Here is a 22,080-nt window from a genome sequence, read left to right on the forward strand (position 1 = left end):
TGCATGCTTAAATTACAGCAAGCACATTAGAAGGAAAACTGGCTAACAGGAAAGATCCAGAAGGCAATATTTACCAAAATGCTCTCATTAATTATATAGGAAAAGAACATTATACACACACACACGTCCGGTCAGCTATCCTTGTGGGGACTCTCCATAGGCATAATGGTTTTTATACTGTACAAACTGTAATTTCTATTGCCCTACACCAACCCTACCCCTTACAGGAAATCTTCTGCATTTTTACTTTCTCAAAAAAACTTATTCTGTATGATTTATATGCGTTTGTACCCATGGGGACTTCAATTTAGGTCCCCACCATGACACGAGTCCCCATGAGTCTGTGTGTATTCAGGTTTAAGTCCCCACCAGGATATATAAACCTGTATACACACACACACACACACACATGAACTTGGCTTCAGTGGCTGAGAATATCTTCAGCATACAGGGGATATATTACAAACTTTATACAACCGCCAGACACAAACTGTGCTAATCAATGTAAAACAAATGATTTCCCCTTAATCCTTGCCAGCATTGATAATTTTCCACTGATGGCCTCTGCTGCTATAATGTGTGATTCACAGCTCAGAAAGTACAGGCTTTGTTGTCAATAGATCAATAATCAGATTTGTTCCCATGCGTGAAGGGAGCAGATCCTTGAGGGAAGTTTGGGAGATAAGAAAGTGATGTGATCAAGAAAATCAAACACTCCATTAAGGAGAATTACAGTATAGTTAGTGCTAAGAGGGACCAATTACACCATCCATCAGAGAATAGATGCCAGACATGGCTTTAATTACCAAGGCATTCGGACCAAATGACATCTCCATTACAGTTCAGAATGCACATGTGGATGTACCTCTGCTGCAGGTGGATGTTTTGTTCATTACTAAACGACCAAATGCTTACAGCCTATCACTGAGCAACAGCAAATCAGCTCAGCTGTATAATGAGTGGACACAAATTGGTATTATAACTGTCTACTCATTTACTCACTGTCATGTTATCCCAAACCTATATGACTTTCTCCCCTGGAGCACAAAACACAAAAACATCTCTTCCCATTCACTTTCACTCGAAAAGTGCAGCAACAGCATTCTTAAAAACATCTCCTTTTGTGTGCCATGGAGAAAATAAGGGGCATAATGGTTTTTATACTGTACAAACTGTAATTTCTATTGCCCTACACCAACCCTACCCCTTACAGGAAATCTTCTGCATTTTTACTTTCTCAAAAAAACTTATTCTGTATGATTTATATGCGTTTGTACCCATGGGGACTTCAATTTAGGTCCCCACCATGACACGAGTCCCCATGAGTCTGTGTGTATTCAGGTTTAAGTCCCCACCAGGATATATAAACCTGTATACACACACACACACACACACATGAACTTGGCTTCAGTGGCTGAGAATATCTTCAGCATACAGGGGATATATTACAAACTTTATACAACCGCCAGACACAAACTGTGCTAATCAATGTAAAACAAATGATTTCCCCTTAATCCTTGCCAGCATTGATAATTTTCCACTGATGGCCTCTGCTGCTATAATGTGTGATTCACAGCTCAGAAAGTACAGGCTTTGTTGTCAATAGATCAATAATCAGATTTGTTCCCATGCGTGAAGGGAGCAGATCCTTGAGGGAAGTTTGGGAGATAAGAAAGTGATGTGATCAAGAAAATCAAACACTCCATTAAGGAGAATTACAGTATAGTTAGTGCTAAGAGGGACCAATTACACCATCCATCAGAGAATAGATGCCAGACATGGCTTTAATTACCAAGGCATTCGGACCAAATGACATCTCCATTACAGTTCAGAATGCACATGTGGATGTACCTCTGCTGCAGGTGGATGTTTTGTTCATTACTAAACGACCAAATGCTTACAGCCTATCACTGAGCAACAGCAAATCAGCTCAGCTGTATAATGAGTGGACACAAATTGGTATTATAACTGTCTACTCATTTACTCACTGTCATGTTATCCCAAACCTATATGACTTTCTCCCCTGGAGCACAAAACACAAAAACATCTCTTCCCATTCACTTTCACTCGAAAAGTGCAGCAACAGCATTCTTAAAAACATCTCCTTTTGTGTGCCATGGAGAAAATAAGGGTGGAGATTTGGTTTGTTGCTCACACTGCACACAGTGTGACTCATTAAATATAACTGTATAATTAAAATAAAATAATTTATAATAGTAATAAAAGTATTATTGCATTTATTGATTTTGTATTTTAATAAAATAATAAACAAAATAATCAGTGTGATGACTATTATATTTCCAAATAAATCGAGTATTAAGTAAAAATAAAATTATTTTATAGTACTTAAAAATACAATGCTAGTATACACTTTTAAAATTAATTTTCATCATTTTCAAACATAAAATCAGCAAGCTTTTATTTTGGTGGGTTGCTGGCAAGTAAGTATATGCCATGTTGGTATGCAAATGAGCGGTCTGAACTTGTTTACTTATTTTTTATTTTGGTCGCGCATGTGCACCACGTATACGCCACACCTGAGTATTTGGGAATTACAGCAACACAAATTATGATACAAAGATGATTTTTAAATTAATTATTCCTTTTAGAAGCATTTAGAACCAAACAAGCATGCCATGTTTGCCTATTTAGTGAACAGCAGAAATATTTAGTTGACTCGAGCAGTTTCATAAAAACTGACCTCTTTTGAGAGGCGTGTGAAAAGATCTCCCCCTCTGAGAAAGTCCAATATAAGGTACAGCTTTCCTTCTGTCTGAAAGGCTGAGTGGAAAAGCAACAAAGGTAACATTTAAGCAGTAATTTTCAGAAGCACAAGGGAAAAAACCTGTAAAAACCTGAAAAGTTACATGCCACTCAGTTTAAATGCTACAGTCAAGCTACTGGAAATCTCTTTTTAAATAAATAATTATTAGATAATATAATCGATTTTTACAATCAGATGAGACATAATCTTTAACAGAAAATATTACCGAATAGCTCATTACTGTAAAAGGCTATAGTGCTATGAAAAGATCTGAGCTACTGTCATACAACTGTAGAATGTACAGTAGTTTAGTTAGAAGCATTGCTACATGTAGTTCGTCACTCCACAACATTTTCTGTTTGTCATTTCAGCAGTGCACAGTGGGTTCAGAAACTGATGTTCCTGTGTAAATGCTCTTGTTCTGTTGCTTACAGTCTCCTCTTGAGAAAAAAACTCACCGTAGTGGAGTTTGACAATGAAGGGATGATTCACTTCTGCAAGAATGTCTCGCTCCATTTTCGATCTCACTCTGTCCCGCACTTAAAATACATAGAGACAAAATGTAGAGGCTCATTAGTTATGGTTACAAATAAAATTATGATTAAATACTTACAAATAATTAATTCACTCTTATTCATTCCCTTGACAAAAACACAATAAATTGCAAAGCACAGATCATCTGAACGTGCTTCTTTGATAGCTTAAATTTTTACAAGTTCAGTGTTCAGTCAAGATATTTTATATACAGTGGGGTAAAAAAGTATTTAGTCAGCCACTAATTGTGCAAGTTCTCCCACTTAAAAAGATGAGAGAGGCCTGTAATTTTCATCATAGGTATACCTCAACTATGAGAGACAAAATGAGAAAAAAAATCCAGAAAATCACATTGTAGGATTTTTAAAGAATTAATTGGTAAATTCCTCGGTAAAATAAGTATTTGGTCACCTACAAACAAGCAAGATTTCTGGCTCTCACAGACCTGTAACTTCTTATTTAAGAGGCTCCTCTGTCCTCCACACGTTACCTGTATTAATGGAGTTGAGGTATACCTATGATGAAAATTACAGGCCTCTCTAATCTTTTTAAGTGGGAGAACTTGCACAATTGGTTGCTGACTAAATACTTTTTTTCCCCACTGTACATACTGGACAATGATGTGCTAAAAATGGAAAAGTTGTCCAGGTGACATAGTTGTAAAAATTATCCCCATTCACATTTTATAGTAGCCAGACCAGCACAAATTTGTGTTTTTTTGTAGCTTACATGAGATGAATGGTGTGTTCAAGTCATGTTGGATAGATCGTATTTACGAGTTGAACGCACATGAATGCCACAACAATGTCATTTTTATGAGTGAGAAACTCGAAATGTTCTTTAAGCCCAGAGTTTCCGAGTTGGGGGTGTGTCAGTGAGAAAACTTGCCGGATGCAATGGACTATAGATATGCAGTGCCTGTATTGACGGTAAATTTGTTGAAATTAATAAAATTATTTTTTTTGTCATATACAATAAAACTGTATAAGTTACATATACAAAATATTATAGTATTGCATAATTACCATATAATATATAATGATTCTGTTTACATCACCTAATAAAAAAAAATAAAAAAACATGATGAAGATGGACATTCTTTATATATCATTTTGTAGATGTAGAGTTAAAAAATGTTGAATTTTATGTAGAAAAATTAAATTGCCATCTTCTTCTGACCAAAGTGACTCAAACGCACTGACGTATAATTACGACTTGTCAACTCGTAAATACGAACTTCCCAGGAGGACTTGAATGCACAAGAAGTTCTAAAGATAGGTTCGGGAGGAGCCTAATCATTTAGTCTTGTCAATCATCATTACAAGACTATATAAGCAGCAGTAATTGTGCCTTTCCAGTGACAATTCTTCCAGCATACCTCCACCTCCCCATCTCCTCCTTCATGTAGTACCTCAATGGGGGAGGTTGAACTCTGAGCTCAAGCCGAGCCTCGGATTCGAGCCTCCGTTGAGGACAGGAAGCCAAGTTTGTTTACCATTAACCACCAGGACTGGATGGGCAGGTGAACTCGTGAAATGATAATGGTATCATTTTCAGAAACTAAAGGCCGTCAAAATGCTGCTTTTGTGTAAATTAACAGCCAAAACACATAAAAAGTTTTCTGTTTTTAGTTGGCAACTCCCCGTAAATGAACAATTGAAATTCCAATTAAGATTCTTGACACACAATTTCTATTAATAATGGCATACTCCGTCAGTCTTATTGTCATGGTTAGGGTGTAGTAAAATCCCAAAAGGAGATGCGTGACGCAGAATGAATATGAAACAAGACGACTTTAATAAACACAGAGCAAAAGCCCAGTGCACATCTAACATAACGTCAACAACGTACACAGAACTGAGGCTTAAATACACAAGGATGATAATCAACAGAACAGGTGTGAAACTAATTAGAAACTATGGCAACAAACTACCAACTCAGGAAAAGTCTGTGACGTAGAAAACCATGACTAGAAGCTAAACTGGGGTGTGTTTTCCAAAAGCATTGTTCCCTTTCAGTCGGTCACTACGAGTCACGTCGTGACCAACGAATTGGGATCTCGCTTCAAGAGATCAATCTATTTAGAGTGTAAACTAAATGAGCCAATGGACATTGGCATGCAATGATTGCATCCAGCTGCCGCTGATCACAGCATGAGCTTAAAGGTAAAAGGTAACAGGTAGCAGGTTCAACCAGCTTTTCGCTTCGGAGCCAAGTGATAACATCGTTCTGGTCCTGCCATATCTTCGTTGTGACGACGAGTTCAACGCGCTCTAGGGAGCTTTTTGTGTTGGTGGACGGCGCTTCAGCAGTGGCTGATGCGGTCGCTACCTGGCGCCGGGTGATGTTCACGATCGCTGCCTCACGTGTCTGGGCATTAAACACACTGAGGTGGCGTTCGTGGATGAGTCATGTTCCCATTGCGGGAAGATGACCATCTCGGAGCTGCGGACCAGGCTCCGTTACCTCCAGGGGAGCGGAGCTCCGTTGCCTCTGCCGCGATCTAGTGTTCGTCCTGGCGGCAGCCAAGCGAAGACTACTTCGGGCGGTCTGAGAGTTACAGTGGTGGCAAACCCCTCAGGGAACCAACCCTTGGGGGACCATCACTCCTCTAGCACTTCGCAACCAGTCGAGCTGCCAAAGGAACACGCTGGGCCCTCTTCGAAGAGCGTACCAGCGGTATCCTTTGGTGCTCCTTCCGACGACCGGATGTCCATCACTGCATCGGAGGGAGAGCTCTCTGGAGAGGAAGATTCGGCTGCCCTGCCGCCCTCCGGGATGGTGGCAAGGCCTGAATTGGATCCAGAGATTTCGGCTATGCTGTCCCGGGCCACCGAGAGGGTAGGGCTCGAGTGGAAACCTCCACCGCGTCCCGAGCCCTCGAGGTTGGACGATTGGTTTCTCGTGGTGGCTCACGCTGGTTCTCAGCGCCACGCCCCGGTGCCTCTCTTCCCGGAGGTGCATGAGGAGCGCACCAGGTCATGGATGGCACCTTTTACTGTCAGAAACCGACCTGCTGGTTCCTCCTCCCTCACCACCCTCGACAGAGGTGCAGATAAGGGGTATACGGCGATCCCCCCAGTGGAGCGGTTGGTAGCGATGCAGTTGTGTTCTAATACCACCTCGTCAAATCGTCGCTCCCCTCCTGGGCCTGTAGGCATTCGTCTGGTCTGACTGGCGGTGCTTATGCGGCTTGTGGAGAAGCTGCCTCCGCCTTACACGCTATGGCGTTACTGCAGGTTCATCAGGCCAAGTCACTGAAGGACCTGCATGAGGGTGGTCACGATCCGGAAGTTCTGAAAGAGCACCGAACCACTACTGACCTCTCACTTTGAGCGACGAAGGTCATGGCGAGTTCTCTGGGTCGTGCGATGTCCACACTTGTCGTCCAGGAACGCCATCTCTGGCTGTGTCTGGCCGACATGAGGGACGCCGACAAAGTTCGGTTCCTCAATGCCCCTGTGTCCCAGACCGGCCTCTTCGGCGACACGGTCGAGAGCTTTGCACAGCAGTTCTCGGCTGCACAGAAGCAGACTGAGGCGATTCGTCACATCCTGCCCCGGCGGGCAGCTGCTGCCTCCAGCCTGCTCCCGCGCCGCATCCGCAGCAGCCTCCAGCCAAGCAGCACCATGGAGCCGGGTGCACTGCACACTCAAACTTCTCTTCAGTCCGCCCACGAGCCTCCCGAGTTGGGTCCCTGCATTCCACCTCGCTGCCCCACTGCGGGAACGGCGGTGGTTCTGCTGGTCCTGCTTGTACGGTATCTGGGTGCCTGGCTAGCGCTACCCAGCCCGTCTCGCTGGCTTCTGCGGACCATCGGCTAGGCGATTCAGTTCGCATGGCGTCCCACCAAGTTCAGTGGCATCTGCTTTACGGCAGTGAAGGCGGCCGATGCTCCTGTCTTGCATGTGAAGATCGTAGTCCTACTGGCGAAGGGTGCGATAGAGCCGGTCCCTCCAGCCGATATAAGGATGGGGTTTTACAGGCCCTACTTCATTGTACCCAAGAAAGTCGGTGGGTTACGACCAATCTTGGACCTGCGTGTCTTGAACCAGGCCCTTCACCGGTTACCGTTCAAGATTTTGACACAGAAACACATCTTTGGGTGCATCCGTCCCCGAGATTGGTTTGCAGCGATCGACCTGAAGGATGCTAACTTTCATGTGTCGATCCTTCCGCGCCACAGACCATTTCTGCGGTTCGCGTTCGAAGGATGTTCCTGTCTCCCCGTGTCTTCACGAAAGTTGCGGAGGGGGCTCTTGTTCCCCTCAGAGAGCAGGGTGTTCGCATCCTCTATCTCGATGATTGGCTTATACTAGCACAGTCTTGGGATCAGTTGTGCGAGCACAGGGACCTATTGGCCCACTCGAACCTGGTTCCCGGAACTAATGCTCCTCGTGACAGCCCCTCCCTGGCAGATTCCTCTGAGGAAGGATCTACCGACTCAGAGATGGGGCACCCTGTGGCATCCATGTCCAGACCTCTGGAAACTTCATTTCTGGTCCCTGGATGGGACGCGGAGGTTCTAGGTGTCCTAGCCCAGGAGGTAGTTGACACCCTCACTTCGGTGAGAGCAATGCCTGCGACACACGCTTACGCCTTCTCACCGAGAAGACCCCCAGAGATGCCCTGATCAGGGTTGTGCTTTCCTTTTTGCAGCAAGGGTTGGAGCGAAGGCTGTCTCCCTCCACCCTTAAAGTCTATGTCACTGCGATTGCTGCTAACCATGACCCTGTGGAAGGGAAGTAGGTAGGGAAGCATAACCTGGTCATCAGGTTCCTTAGGGGGGCGAGAAGGTTAAATCCTCCCCGGACCCCTCTATACCCTCTTGAGACCTGACTCTAGTGCTCAAAGCACTACAGCAGGGTCCATTTGAGCCTTTGCAGTCAGTTGAGCTGAAGTTTCTATCAATGAAAACTCTGCTCGGTCGACGATTCGTGCCTAGATTTTGTGCCGGCTGACTCCCAGGTAATCCTGAGGCCGGGCACAAAGCTTTAGGAACTCAGACCAGCTCTTCGTCTGTTACAGAGGCCGGCAGAAGGGGAATGCCATCTCTAAGCAGAGGATGGCCCACTGGATAGTGGATGCCATCACCCTGGCTTACCAGGCACAGGGTGTGCCCTGCCCGCTCAGGTTGCGAGCTCACTCTACTAGAAGTGTTGCATCCTCCTGGGCTTGTGGCACCTCACTGACAGATATTTGTGGAGCTGCGGGGTGGGCGACCCTTAACACATTCGCTAGATTCTAAAGCCTTCATGTGGAGCCGGTACTGTGAACCCTCCTGTGTTCTCACCTCAAACAGGTAGAAGCAATAAGAGGCCCCGGTTTAGTGTCGGCTTGCTAAAACCGCTCCAGAGAGTCTGTACTGTAGACCCTGTCGAGCTCCTCCATCCCCTCAGCAGCCAGACGTGCCGGAACGTCTGGGGCCAGGCCCTCGCTCTATGAATCCGTGAGAACCGGTAGAGGGCTGGGTTCCATATGTAGAGACCTAAGTGGATCCCATATGTGTAAAGTCCACGGTATAGCCTGAGAGCCCGTGTTTCCCCGGCAGTCTTCTTCCATTTCCAAGAGGGTTACAATCATCTCTAATATTCCATATGCACCTAAACGGTTGTTCATATGTGTAAGTGCTTCCGAAACCTCCCTCGGGAAGGATAGGGCTTCCGCAACGTTCCTGTTCCAAGTGGAACAGATATATCTTCCCAGTGTTATCCAATCTCACTGAGTGGGTAGTGCTATGACAACGGTGACTGGTCTTCTTGTTGCGAGCCCCGGCCTACCCCAAAAAGGGGGCGCAGGAGGCTCGCACAGGACACTGGAAGGGGCAGGATCCATGGTGCTTTGGTAGGGATCCTGAAAGGGAACATCTCGGTTACGTATGTAACCCTCGTTTCCTGAAGGAGGGAACGGAGACGTCACGTCCCATCACCACTGCTGCTGTATCACCGCTGAGCAGCGTTGCACCTGCTACCTTTTTCAATCATCGCATGTCAATGTCCATTGGCTCGTTTAGTTTACACTCGAAGTAGATTGGTCTCTCGAAGCGAGATCCCAATTCAGCGGTCACGACGTGACGTCTCCGTTCCCTCCTTCAGGGAACGAGGGTTACATATGTAACCGAGACGTTAGCTAACTATGGTCGCAAGTTCCATTGAACTATATTGGTAATGACGGAACTTGCGACCATAGTTGTTTTTGTGAAACACACTCCAGAACAAGAAAATGCCTGTGACATTTATATGGATTTCTACCAAATAATGGCAACTGGGTTAACAGGTTTATATGACCACAAATAACCTGATTGCATCTTCATATGCATGTCAAAGTGGTTACTACTCATTGCTTTAAATGTTTGCAGAAAAACTAATAATTTGTCACCCTATTAATAAGTTGTTTGCTTGACAAATTTTAAAGCTGCCTGCCATCTTGTAGCTCCCAAGATCCTAGTTTGGATATGCAGATGTCTAAATGAGTATTACATTACTGTGATTATTAAACATGGTTATTAAGAAAAGATCGGATATGGGCATTTAGACATAAGTACAGTAATTAGATATGCACCATATAAAACCACATGTGAATGAAAAATATCAGATCTCATTCTTTTTGCTGTTTACATGCATGCAAGATGATCTGAACTGTGCCCGATAGATTTATATTATTTTTAAAAGTCAGTGTTTACATGAATGACCTGTTCTTAGTTGATTCTGTAAATATTAATATAAAAAAAATTACGGATTTCACTTTAAACCTGCAGGACTTAACTACAAACCTTTGACAAGTCTGAAATCAAAAGCAGCATGTTGGATGCTTCATTGAATGTTGGATGCTTCACATGGTGCTTTACATTGAATGGTCTGTCTTACGTAACAGCTGCAGCACTGCTGTGGTCTGACAGTGAGGTGCCACAGTTACCAATACTGTTATTTTCATTCACACGCACATGAAAAACTTGCACAACATCATTCGCCGAGAGCAAAGACTTTGGGATGTAACCATGGTTACATCGAGTGAATAGGTTATGTAGGTTGTGAACAAAACCTCCCTCGGGAAGGATAGGGCTTCCGCAACGTTCCTGTTCCAAGTGGAACAGATATATCTTCCCAGTGTTATCCAATCTCACTGAGTGGGTAGTGCTATGACAACGGTGACTGGTCTTCTTGTTGCGAGCCCCGGCCTACCCCAAAAAGGGGGCGCAGGAGGCTCGCACAGGACACTGGAAGGGGCAGGATCCATGGTGCTTTGGTAGGGATCCTGAAAGGGAACATCTCGGTTACGTATGTAACCCTCGTTTCCTGAAGGAGGGAACGGAGACGTCACGTCCCATCACCACTGCTGCTGTATCACCGCTGAGCAGCGTTGCACCTGCTACCTTTTTCAATCATCGCATGTCAATGTCCATTGGCTCGTTTAGTTTACACTCGAAGTAGATTGGTCTCTCGAAGCGAGATCCCAATTCAGCGGTCACGACGTGACGTCTCCGTTCCCTCCTTCAGGGAACGAGGGTTACATATGTAACCGAGACGTTAGCTAACTATGGTCGCAAGTTCCATTGAACTATATTGGTAATGACGGAACTTGCGACCATAGTTGTTTTTGTGAAACACACTCCAGAACAAGAAAATGCCTGTGACATTTATATGGATTTCTACCAAATAATGGCAACTGGGTTAACAGGTTTATATGACCACAAATAACCTGATTGCATCTTCATATGCATGTCAAAGTGGTTACTACTCATTGCTTTAAATGTTTGCAGAAAAACTAATAATTTGTCACCCTATTAATAAGTTGTTTGCTTGACAAATTTTAAAGCTGCCTGCCATCTTGTAGCTCCCAAGATCCTAGTTTGGATATGCAGATGTCTAAATGAGTATTACATTACTGTGATTATTAAACATGGTTATTAAGAAAAGATCGGATATGGGCATTTAGACATAAGTACAGTAATTAGATATGCACCATATAAAACCACATGTGAATGAAAAATATCAGATCTCATTCTTTTTGCTGTTTACATGCATGCAAGATGATCTGAACTGTGCCCGATAGATTTATATTATTTTTAAAAGTCAGTGTTTACATGAATGACCTGTTCTTAGTTGATTCTGTAAATATTAATATAAAAAAAATTACGGATTTCACTTTAAACCTGCAGGACTTAACTACAAACCTTTGACAAGTCTGAAATCAAAAGCAGCATGTTGGATGCTTCATTGAATGTTGGATGCTTCACATGGTGCTTTACATTGAATGGTCTGTCTTACGTAACAGCTGCAGCACTGCTGTGGTCTGACAGTGAGGTGCCACAGTTACCAATACTGTTATTTTCATTCACACGCACATGAAAAACTTGCACAACATCATTCGCCGAGAGCAAAGACTTTGGGATGTAACCATGGTTACATCGAGTGAATAGGTTATGTAGGTTGTGAACAGGTTGTGAAATAAACTACCACTCCAAACTGAGCATTATGAATCACTATGATAACTGCTGTTTTGTGTTCGTGTTTGTTGTGTAAAAACAAAGGCAAAAAAAAAATGTGATGAGGAAAGTCAAGTTTGCTGCTTAAGGTTTCAGGTTTATCTGCTTTGTTCGTTGTTTGAGATTAATTCATTGTCTTTGTTCAAGGGAAGCTACGGATCTGAAGTGCGCAATACTGAAAAATTGCCACTCAGGAAAATTTCCTGGGTGTCTGAGGGGGACCTTTCCCCATGTTAAACAATTTGATGATTCAGATACTCCTTAAAAATCAACTAGAGAGCACTTCAGACCTCCTAGCAGCTCAGTTATGACTCATAGGTTAGATGTCATGCTGCAGTTAAATAACTGCAGGTTTTACATCAGTGCATACTAGGCAAAGATTGACAAATGCAAAGCACACAAATTGTAGAGAAGAAATCAAAATTCAGAGCTCATAATTAAGCGTCAGTTTTACCTTTTAGTGTTGCTTTTTTTAAGACCTTCATGGCATAGAGTTGTCCTGTATCTGAACCTTTGATTTTTCTAACCAAGAACACCTGTAAAATAAAACGTGAGGTCAAAAACCACATAGGATGTTAAAACCACATATGTAAATTTTGCTCCTCCCAAAATGTTAAAAAAAAATAAAAGAGTAAGAGCGTCTAATATAGGCTATATGACGTTATAGCCGGATATGACAGCTACATGCGTCACCGCAGATAAGTATCTCCTCAGCAAGCTGACGCACAAACTGATGCAAATGAAACTGAAAGCAAGTTGCAGATGCTAAACACACTCTCATCTTTGTAAAAAGTACTAAGACTAGATTATTTTACCAGTGTTCTCTCTTGTTGTGCTTTGATCTTAGCAGAAGATAAATCAAATGCAGCTCATATCTCTTGCTTTCATTAATGTTTTTGATCGACGTTTCATTGAATTAGCATATGGCATGGGAATTGAAGATCAGATTTATTTTCATTTTGTGAAAACACATTTATGTGGCCAAGTGTAAATGGAATCATTTTAACAAATCAGATAGCTATCCGATTACTAAAAACACACAAGTGACCAGGTGTAAACAAGTCCTTAGTCAGTGTCCAGGGTCTGTCAAGTTCCAAAAAAGGTGGAAAAACATCATAAAAGAGGACCGCATATTCATATGACAGTACAGGTGCATCTCAATAAATTAGAATGTTGTGGAAAAGTTTATTTCGTTTTAAGACGTATGACAGCTTTGTGTAAAGATTGACAGACAGAATTTTCTTGAAAATTCTTTACATGCTCTAAAACTTGGTGAACTGCCTATGCAGCCAGCATTTAAAGGCATCAAGGCTAAAAATTCAACAGTCTTCTTCACACAAAGATACAGTATCATATGACTTCTAAAGACACAACACAACCAGCTAAGGCAACATCCTAACTAACATGGAACATGAATGATTCATCTGAAATATTCTAAATAGGAAGGAACCATATAAATAGCCCAGAAAAGTCAACACACAATTGATTTCAGTGGAATTTGGCATTAGCATGTTACTAAGCTAACAATGCAGTACTCCATTAAACAAAATACACAGCACACGTAATTTTTTAGTAGTGAATGAATTTTAATTATAATTAATTATATTATACTGCCATCTTGGATTTTTTATTTTTTTTTCTAAATTAAGATCAGACCTCCTCTGCTAAAAAAAAATGTGATGCTACCTTAAAATTTCTCCAAAGGTATCTCTGATAATGCAGCCTACCTTACTGAATGGCCTTTGTGTTGATCATGCAATTATAATGTGCTGCCTGCATACAGCTTACTATTTGTTTTAGAACAGGCTGTTATTTTTTGTTTTGAGACAAGGGGTAATCATTTAATAGTATGTAATGTAAATCCTGACTCTCTAAATTTCAAATGAAGGGTTTAAAAGGACACTGAAAATGGTTTTACATCCATTACCACAAACTCCACTTGCATTAACAAAATGACATCCAAACAAACGGCATATCTAATTTTAGCAATCGATGAGTCTGCATTATAGTACCACACAGAGAAGAAGTCAGACGCAGCATTTTCAAAGCTCACCTTTCCATAGGAGCCCTGACCCAACACCTTGAGCAGCTCAAATTGTGACGGGTCTGCTTTCTCAAAGCCCTCCTTCACATGATGGCTGATATCAAACTCCTTTAAGATGCTGTCATCCTGCAAAGGCAACAGATGGCACGGCTCAGAGGAAAATAAACAAATTATTTTGCCATAAAGCTGTGTGTTTAAGCATATTTAGTGATATGATGCCAGCTGGGATTATGAATAACAGTAGTAAACAACAGGTCAAGGAAAAGGGTTCAGATGGTGTGATCATCAGTGTAGGATTTCATTGCCATATTCATTTACTCTGTGCTTTTTTTTTTACAATGCAAAAGCGCGCAATATACAAATAACAATCAGATTCACAGGTCCGTGTGGAACCTGCAGAAAGCGCCACAGATTTCAGCAGAATTAGAAAACCTATCATTTACAAAGAGCTACATGCCCTTGGTACTAGACTCTTTGTTTAAATATTTTGGCTAATTTGATAATGCTCTAAACTACACACAAAAGTAGAGCACAGAGACATACACTGTTCAAGATGCAAAAATTTCTGAAATAGCCACATCTCAAAATCCAATCAACAATCGATGCATGTAACCTAGTCCCAGCCCTACATTTTTTCTTTTCTGAAAGCCCGTTAAACTCAGATGTACAGTATATCTAGTTAGCATATTTTTCCTTGAATTTGATACAGAAAATGTAGCTAAAGACTGCAGATTTGTCTGGAATTTGTGATTTCACAGAGTACTATGGCATTAGGGATTAGTTCACAAACAACATAAATATATCTGGATGATTTTGGAGAAGAAAAAAAAACATTAGAAACATTATAATAGAATTTAAACTATAAATCATTCATGACATCTTTATCAGTTAGAAATAGCTCCATAAAGTAAGAACCTTTACAGTGTACAAGCAGTGTTAAATATCATGTTCATGTTCAGATTTATTTTTAGTATAAAAGTAATTAGCAGGTTGTGATTTATCCAAAGTGATTTACAGTATAATTATAGTGACAGTCTACCTGGCACAATCTGAGGTTAGACGCACACACACACACATACTGTTCACAATCAAAAGTATCATTAAAATGTATTTCATTTAAATAAATGCTGAGGAGTTCATCAGTAAAAAACACTTACAGTACAATTGCTCCAATGTAAATTAATAAAAACGAATACAAATTTAACAGTAAAAACTGTAAAAATGCTTTGGTAAAATTCCTTTAAAAGTGTAATATATCTAATGGGACATTTCATGTTGTTTTACATTAAAATAATGTTAAATCTAGTTTTTGGAAGTGAAAAAGAAAAATCACACTTGATGTTTCTTTTTATTGAAATAACTTTATTCTAGTTTGTTTTCATATTATTTATGTACATTAGGGTTTTGTTACATGTTCTTGCATTATTTTAGTGTCATGATGGCGTTTTGTGTGTATGACATTGTGCACCCTTTATATATTATTTATCTCAGCTTGTGTTTTTTTCTGTGTTTTTAAAGTGGATGTCAAAAAAATTATACATATACATATTTATAAATTTATATATTTTTAAATATTGCTGCTGTAATTTTTATGGTAAAGTTCTGGCAACCGCAGCTGCTGTTTTCACGAAAGTTAAATATATATTCAATTTTTACCACTTTATGGGCACATTTTATTGAAAATAATGGAATCTCCAATTTAATTCTGTTCTGTACTGTTTGTCTGAGTGAGTAACAGTAACCAAGGAGCTGTGGGTCAGTTGTGTTCCAAATGCAGTCCTCTCCCAATAACAGCCCTCTCTCTCTCTCTCTCTCTCTCTCTCTCTCGCTCTCTCTCTCTCTCTCTGTGGGTCTGTGCCAGGTACCCCGGCAGTGAGGGTGGGTGCCTGCAGAGGGGACAGTCTGGACTGCCACACTGCAGAAATGTGCCTGTGAACTCAAACGCTGAGCACAGCTAAATGATGCACCCGTGCTGGGACTGACACAGCTTAAACCGGCTTATGGCACGCCACGCAAACGAATAAATAAATGTGCAGCTGCGTTACATAACTACAGTCCAGCCTGGGCCACTCCTGTGACGTGATAATCAGTACACTGAGGATATACAATCTTCACCTTCAGCACTGAGGCCTGATTAACAATTCTGACAGCTCTGAGCTACGCACATAAAAGCCAAGCCAAACAAAAGAGCCTAATGACAACTCATCATGATCGTCAGCAGAGTATGATGATGGATTTTAAACTCTGCTTTGGTGATATTTCACCTTTGGATCATGGAGATGGAAATGATACAGCAGAGACTGGGGCTAGTTGTCACATGGGGAAGTTTAAGAGTTGTGGATTGTATAAACATGTGACATCTATATGACAAATCTTGAGAAATATTTACAGTAGTGTGACAACTAGTCCTGGACTCGGCCTTATATAATCAAATTACTCTTATAGGCTGAATTCAATTTAAGTGCAAGGAAATGATCTATGAAGATTGATTTTGAAATTGTCACTTGTAAGAAAAAATTGCCTTCCACTCGTCAACAAACCAAACAGGCTTTTCAATTTTGTTTTCAATTTAGGATTCGGCCTGAGTGGTTCTATTTTCAGACTCATCTCACAAAATAATTTTCTTTTGATTGTGCAAAAGCTGTGCTACTGCAGTCAAAAACAAACAGACACTAAATTCATTTCATTTTGCTCAACAGAGGGTCCATACAAACCCATTGTGAATTGTGTGACATTATAATCACTCCTCACGTGAAGTCTGTTTCAAATGAAAAGCAGCAATTATGCAGCCTTCTAAGATAATAACTTTTGGCCAAATTCACATTTAATGAGTGACGGTGCGTTTAAACAAGAGTGTGTTTAATTTTGTTTTATGTTAAATTGTTTGGTTTTCTTTTTTATTCACATTTAGACGTTTCTCTAGTAGCGAGGCAGTGAAAATATTTTGTAAAATGCTACTTTAGCTTAGCTAAACCTCCAAACTCCTCTCAAATTAAGTATCCCATATGCTTTGTGTGTATGAGATACAGAATCGATACATTTAGCTTTCAAAATTAGTCACTTATTAGGTTCCATTTCATTTTCAAGATTCTGCTTTAAAAGCCAAAACTTCTGATGTTATTTTCAGCTGAACCATGCAACTATGGCTCATTTTGGAAAGACTTGAAAATTAAAAGTGATATGAATAAATCACATATAAATACTCAGTGGGACCAGCTCTAGATAGAGATGGTAAACACTGTAGATCAGAGCCCTGTCTAAACACATCACTGGATATCAACAGCATGATGAAAGTGAGCTGGTATGACCTGCATTTCAGATCTGATGGGTTGCTTGATGGCTTAGAAAAAAAAGGGCAAATAAGCATTTTTTTAATGATATAAATTGGGTGCTAAAACAACACCAGACAGTGCATGCAGATAAACACTTTCAGCAAGCACAGTTTATTTTTAGTGAATATGTTTTTTCTTCCACAATTCTAGTGCCAAAAATCTATTTACATTTTACTGCGGCAGGACTGCTGTGATGGTACTGTAATCTAAAGATGGATCTTGAAATACGGCACAGTGTGGTATAGTAATATCTTAGATGCTCTACACCAGCCTACACACTAGACCAGCTTCTGTCTGTGCGTGAGAGCTCACAATCTGCCACAAAGAGCATGTAAACTCACTTTATTAAATAAGAATCAAGCGTAGCATTAGTTCTGGCAGATCACGTTAGTCAAGCTCGCTTTAGCTGACCTTCAGCTGATCCCCATCTACCTATGGGAATACGACACCTATCTAAGCATTCATATATAAGGTCCCTCAGTATTATCAGCAGTTTTCGCATTGCTCAATAGCTAATTACCCTCCTCCATCCCCAACTCCTCCTCTGTCAGTCGGGATTCAGGCTTCTGATTCTCCTTGAATCAGACTAATTCTAAAATGTGTACAAAAAATTGAACTTTAACAATATCTGCAATACATTTATGTTAGTTCTGTTCTGTGTACCCTGGGGGGTTATTGCTGCTCTCCCTGCTCTCATCCATGCTAGGCTGCATGGAGGCCCAGGGAGTTCTTGCCCAGAACAGAACCATACCGCCAATCCAAACTGTATGCTAATTGTCAATCATCTTTGACGATAGTGGTCCTGACAGATATAGTCCTACAGCACAAGCAACACAGTATGACATTGCTATAACAAGCCATACATCTAAATACAAATATCCAGTAATCACTGATTTATGCTCACCACAATTCAAATTTAATCAATTTTAGTCAGGATTCCAGTCCTTTGTGTCAAAATGAAGCAAAGCTGTGCACTGCAGAGATTTTTCCATAATTAAAGGGTGTTCTTTTGCACAGCACAAGGCCTAAAACTCCCTTCACTGTTGTCAAATCTCTGCAATGCATGGCCTATAGTGTCTTGTTATTGCATAAAAAAATTATCGACAAAAGCTATAGAGCAGAACTTATAAGATAGATGTATAAGATATATTTTTACATAATCATGGATATATTTTACACATTTCAACGAACTAAGGTCAATGCTTTCAAAACAATTAGCACAGCCATCCAAACACTCCTATTTTAGTTCAATTTCACTTCAAAATTAAGTAGCCACTGCACTGTTTTCAGTCAACACATCACTGTAAAATCACTGCAATCAGACAGATTAGAGCTTTTATTGTCGACTTAAGTACTCTATTATTTCACATTATTTGTTACAATATAATTCTCAGTAGTTCTTGGCATGTACATATTTTTCAGAAGGTCAATTTTGCTGAAGTAATTACCCATGTGTCATAATAAAATCTATAGTACCTTTGCAAATCTGACACGTGACAATCTGGACAGCATTACATAACCTGATATGTATTCAGATCTGTTAGATCCTGTATAGAAATGAATGCCTGGACTTTAGCTTAGATTTGACTTCAGCTCTTGCATAAGTAGATTAGCAATTAGAATTAGAATTGTTAATAAACTTAACATGCATCAAATTATAGATGAATCTACATGTAACCCTGAATACAGAATGATGAGAGCAGAATTACATGGCTTCCTTTACAAAAAAGGATTACTGAAATCTGGCTTCTTCAAAGAGCATATGATATGGCAATAGCTACCTGGTATCATCAACATAATGAATTTTAAATAAAGAAATACATCAGGCCAATATACGCGTCTAGTACAACAATAAGGAGAGAAAAAATTCAAAATTGTCCTTTGTAAACAGATGCATAGTCATTCCAAACAAAAGCAATTTGTGCTATGAGACATGGAGAGTTTCTGAAAACAGATTTTCAATTTGATGAACATGAAAAGAAATGAAAATATATCCAATGTACAGACAGGTGAGTGTCTAATGTTTCACATATTTCAATTCACTGTGCTGTTGCCAGGAATACATTTGAGAAATAATGAGTTCCTTTAATTACTGTCTAGAATTAACAAACATTGTGAAATGTTTATCATTTCAACAGTGAAGACATAATAGTGGGGAAAGAATGTGCGTGCGATAGTTAATTTGGAATAGGCAGATCTTGAAGCACACATCTTTTCAGAATAAACACCATTCAGAATATGGATCTTAATGACAATGATGCAGGCTAAATGTGGTCATTTAGTTTGTAGAGTGCAGTACTTTGCTAATCAAAAAATAAACAGCATATGGATTTCATAGAACATTCCATGACCCATCATTTCAAGAAGCTGTGTCTAGAGTTTTGTCAAGTTCAGTGGTGCATGGATGGAGCTTTAAACCATCAGAAATTCATTTCTGACAACAGTAGCAACATTTAGCTGCTTAACACTGAAAAAAAGAGCTTTTCTCATTAAATATTGCAAAAAGACAAAGTAAATCTAATCCATAAAGAAACAAAAACTAGCAAGTGCTTAAATTACACGCTAGCATACACACACACACACACACACACAATTTTCCATGAGATGCTAAACTGAACACAACATGCTAGCCTAAATGTGTTCTATCATCATTCCAGACACACACACATCAGTTTAATGTAAATGTATCAGAAACAACAGACATAAAAGTTGGGTCCATTTCATCATCCAGTGGACATCAGGGCAAGGGCACAGATGCTTCATGGAATGCAACTCTTCTGAGGCCTTAACTATTAATACTGAGAGACAGGTATGTCAAGTTTGATCATTGTTGCCAGCAGACATTTGAGGGTTCAGCAAAAACAACACAGGACTGAATGACGAAGGGTCCACAGCTGTTAGAAATCTAACCAGGACATGCTGTTGTTTACTGCTTCTACTTGGTGTGTCTAGATTGGTGTGTACTGCATCTGATGAGAATTGGTCTAAAATTGTATAATAATAATTGAATAAAATGTATTAAAGTAGTTCAATCTTGAGCCTAATTATACTTAAAAAAGTAGGCATTATACTATTAAAAAAAAAATTCTGGAGATAATACTGGATGTTGTGGCTGGAAGAACTGGCAGAACAGTGACATTGTTAAAGGCATAATGTAAAATCATGTTGATGAGTATATTGTAAAGATTCTAACTGTAAATGCACATTTATTATACAGTACAGTATAATGTCAGTAGACTATTAAAGTCTTCTTTTCTTCTCTACTGTAAAATGTGCTGATAATAACAGGTAGTATACAAAGAAAAACCACACAAAAAACTCTCCAGAAATAGTGGGCAATAATAATATTAAAATGAATAAGAGTAGAGTGTAGATAATAATTAGAGTGTAGAGTTTTGCCTACACAGAGACAAAACACCATGTGAGTAAATGCAACATATATAACTCTAAATCTACCTGATTTTTCAAATATACAACATAAACGAATGTGATGGTTTATGTGCAATACATTTCTGTTGTTTTTACCTATAAAACATGTCAAATATTGTGCACTAAAATAAAAAACAGAATTTTTACTGTTTTTGCAGTGTCAGTGTCAAGTCCCGATCAAACTATTAGGGTCCCAAAAGCTTTATAAACCAGTGATGAAATGCTCCTGTATATGACAACACAAAAATTTTTAAGAAACTCTTTTAAAACTCTTACAGCTTTGTGAAATTGTCCTGCTGCAGTTAACCCCATACAATATATGCAACGTGTAAAGATACACAACATACAAAAGGAAACAATAAATACTGTAAGAACAGCAGTGGGATCTTATTCGATTTTTAGTGGTTTCTTTGCTCCCATTAGGATCCTTCAGGATGGGTTCCAAATTATGGGGACTTCTCTATAGGCTACATATTCCTAGAGGCTAGCCTATGCTTTTCTTTGACTAGTTCAGTTCAGGCTATTTCAAACCGAAACCTATGAGAAATCTAATCTAAAATACAATGCATGTTTGATGTAAATAACAAAATAAGAGCTTTGTTAATAAATCTCGGCAACACTGAAATATTTGACGTTGCGTTTTCACATTTCGCACTTCATCACAACTTTACACCGCAACCGTCAGATTTCGACATTGTTTACAGGCGCTCAACACCTTTCATTCAAGAAATAAGACACACAGGTTGGTAAACGAAGCAAATGAAGTGATACCCACCTCTAGTTTGCATAAACTCGAGCTTTTGGATCGCGACTTTCTGCGCAGGTACACGGAAAACCATCTTCTCACCGTAAATTTGCGCATGTTCGTATCCATTGTAACGGCTCGCCTGCTACTCTCCTCAAATGACAATTTATCTGTCCAGCGTTTAAATCCAGATCAGCACTGTAAAAGAGTGGGGATTTACTTTACTCTCCCCCCCCCCCCCCATACCCTAATTTGCCCTCTTTGGGGGGGGGGGGGGAAGGCTATGCCAGAGCCAAACATGCAGGTTCTGGGACGTTTGCTCGCTGTTCGGTTGTGGCTCGGCAGAGATGACTGGAGCTGTCCTCCTCAGAACCACCTTCACACTCATGCTGTAGTGAAGAACCCTCCCCAAACACTGCTCCTTAAAGCTGAAGGGTGCAAATTTTTTATGTTAAAATTATTTGTTCTATCTCAGCTAAATATGATGAGGGTCATATATATATATATATATATATATATAGTAATTTAGTAAGATATGATCATCATTAGTAAGCCATTCATATGTTAATTCCCCTGAAAAAAAAAATGCTGGGGCTCTATGGTGCTATGCAAACAATGCTCTGATTGTTGGCTCAGCACTGAGTGATTTTGGGGCAGAAGAACTATGTTTTTCTGGCCAGTGGAAAACGGGAGGAGTGTTTAAAAACTTTTACGTACACTCTAAAAAATGTTGGTTTGTTTCAACCC

The 22,080-nt window shown here is 40.2% G+C and overlaps 1 protein-coding gene across 2 annotated transcripts in view; it reads right to left on the reverse strand.

Annotated features, from left to right (window-relative positions):
• The window catches only part of rps6ka2 (ribosomal protein S6 kinase, polypeptide 2), a 64,316-nt gene extending 42,769 nt beyond the window's left edge, over nucleotides 1–21,547 (reverse strand). Inside the window, exons 1-5 of one of the 2 annotated variants that reach the window (XM_016258428.1) lie at nucleotides 21,364–21,547; nucleotides 13,837–13,953; nucleotides 12,238–12,319; nucleotides 3,223–3,303; nucleotides 2,702–2,781 (exon numbers count right to left, since the gene is read on the reverse strand). In XM_016258428.1, coding sequence (XP_016113914.1) covers nucleotides 2,702–2,781; nucleotides 3,223–3,303; nucleotides 12,238–12,319; nucleotides 13,837–13,953; nucleotides 21,364–21,462 — 459 coding nt within the window. In that variant the 5' untranslated portion in view covers nucleotides 21,463–21,547. The remainder of the gene's footprint in view (nucleotides 1–2,701; nucleotides 2,782–3,222; nucleotides 3,304–12,237; nucleotides 12,320–13,836; nucleotides 13,954–21,363) is intronic. The other variant, XM_016258429.1, reaches the window with a different exon arrangement.
• Nucleotides 21,548–22,080: the final 533 nt, after the last annotated feature.

Source organism: Sinocyclocheilus grahami, unplaced genomic scaffold, assembly GCF_001515645.1.
Source record: "Sinocyclocheilus grahami isolate Dianchi unplaced genomic scaffold, SAMN03320097.WGS_v1.1 scaffold1683.1, whole genome shotgun sequence".
NCBI lineage: Eukaryota > Metazoa > Chordata > Actinopteri > Cypriniformes > Cyprinidae > Sinocyclocheilus > Sinocyclocheilus grahami.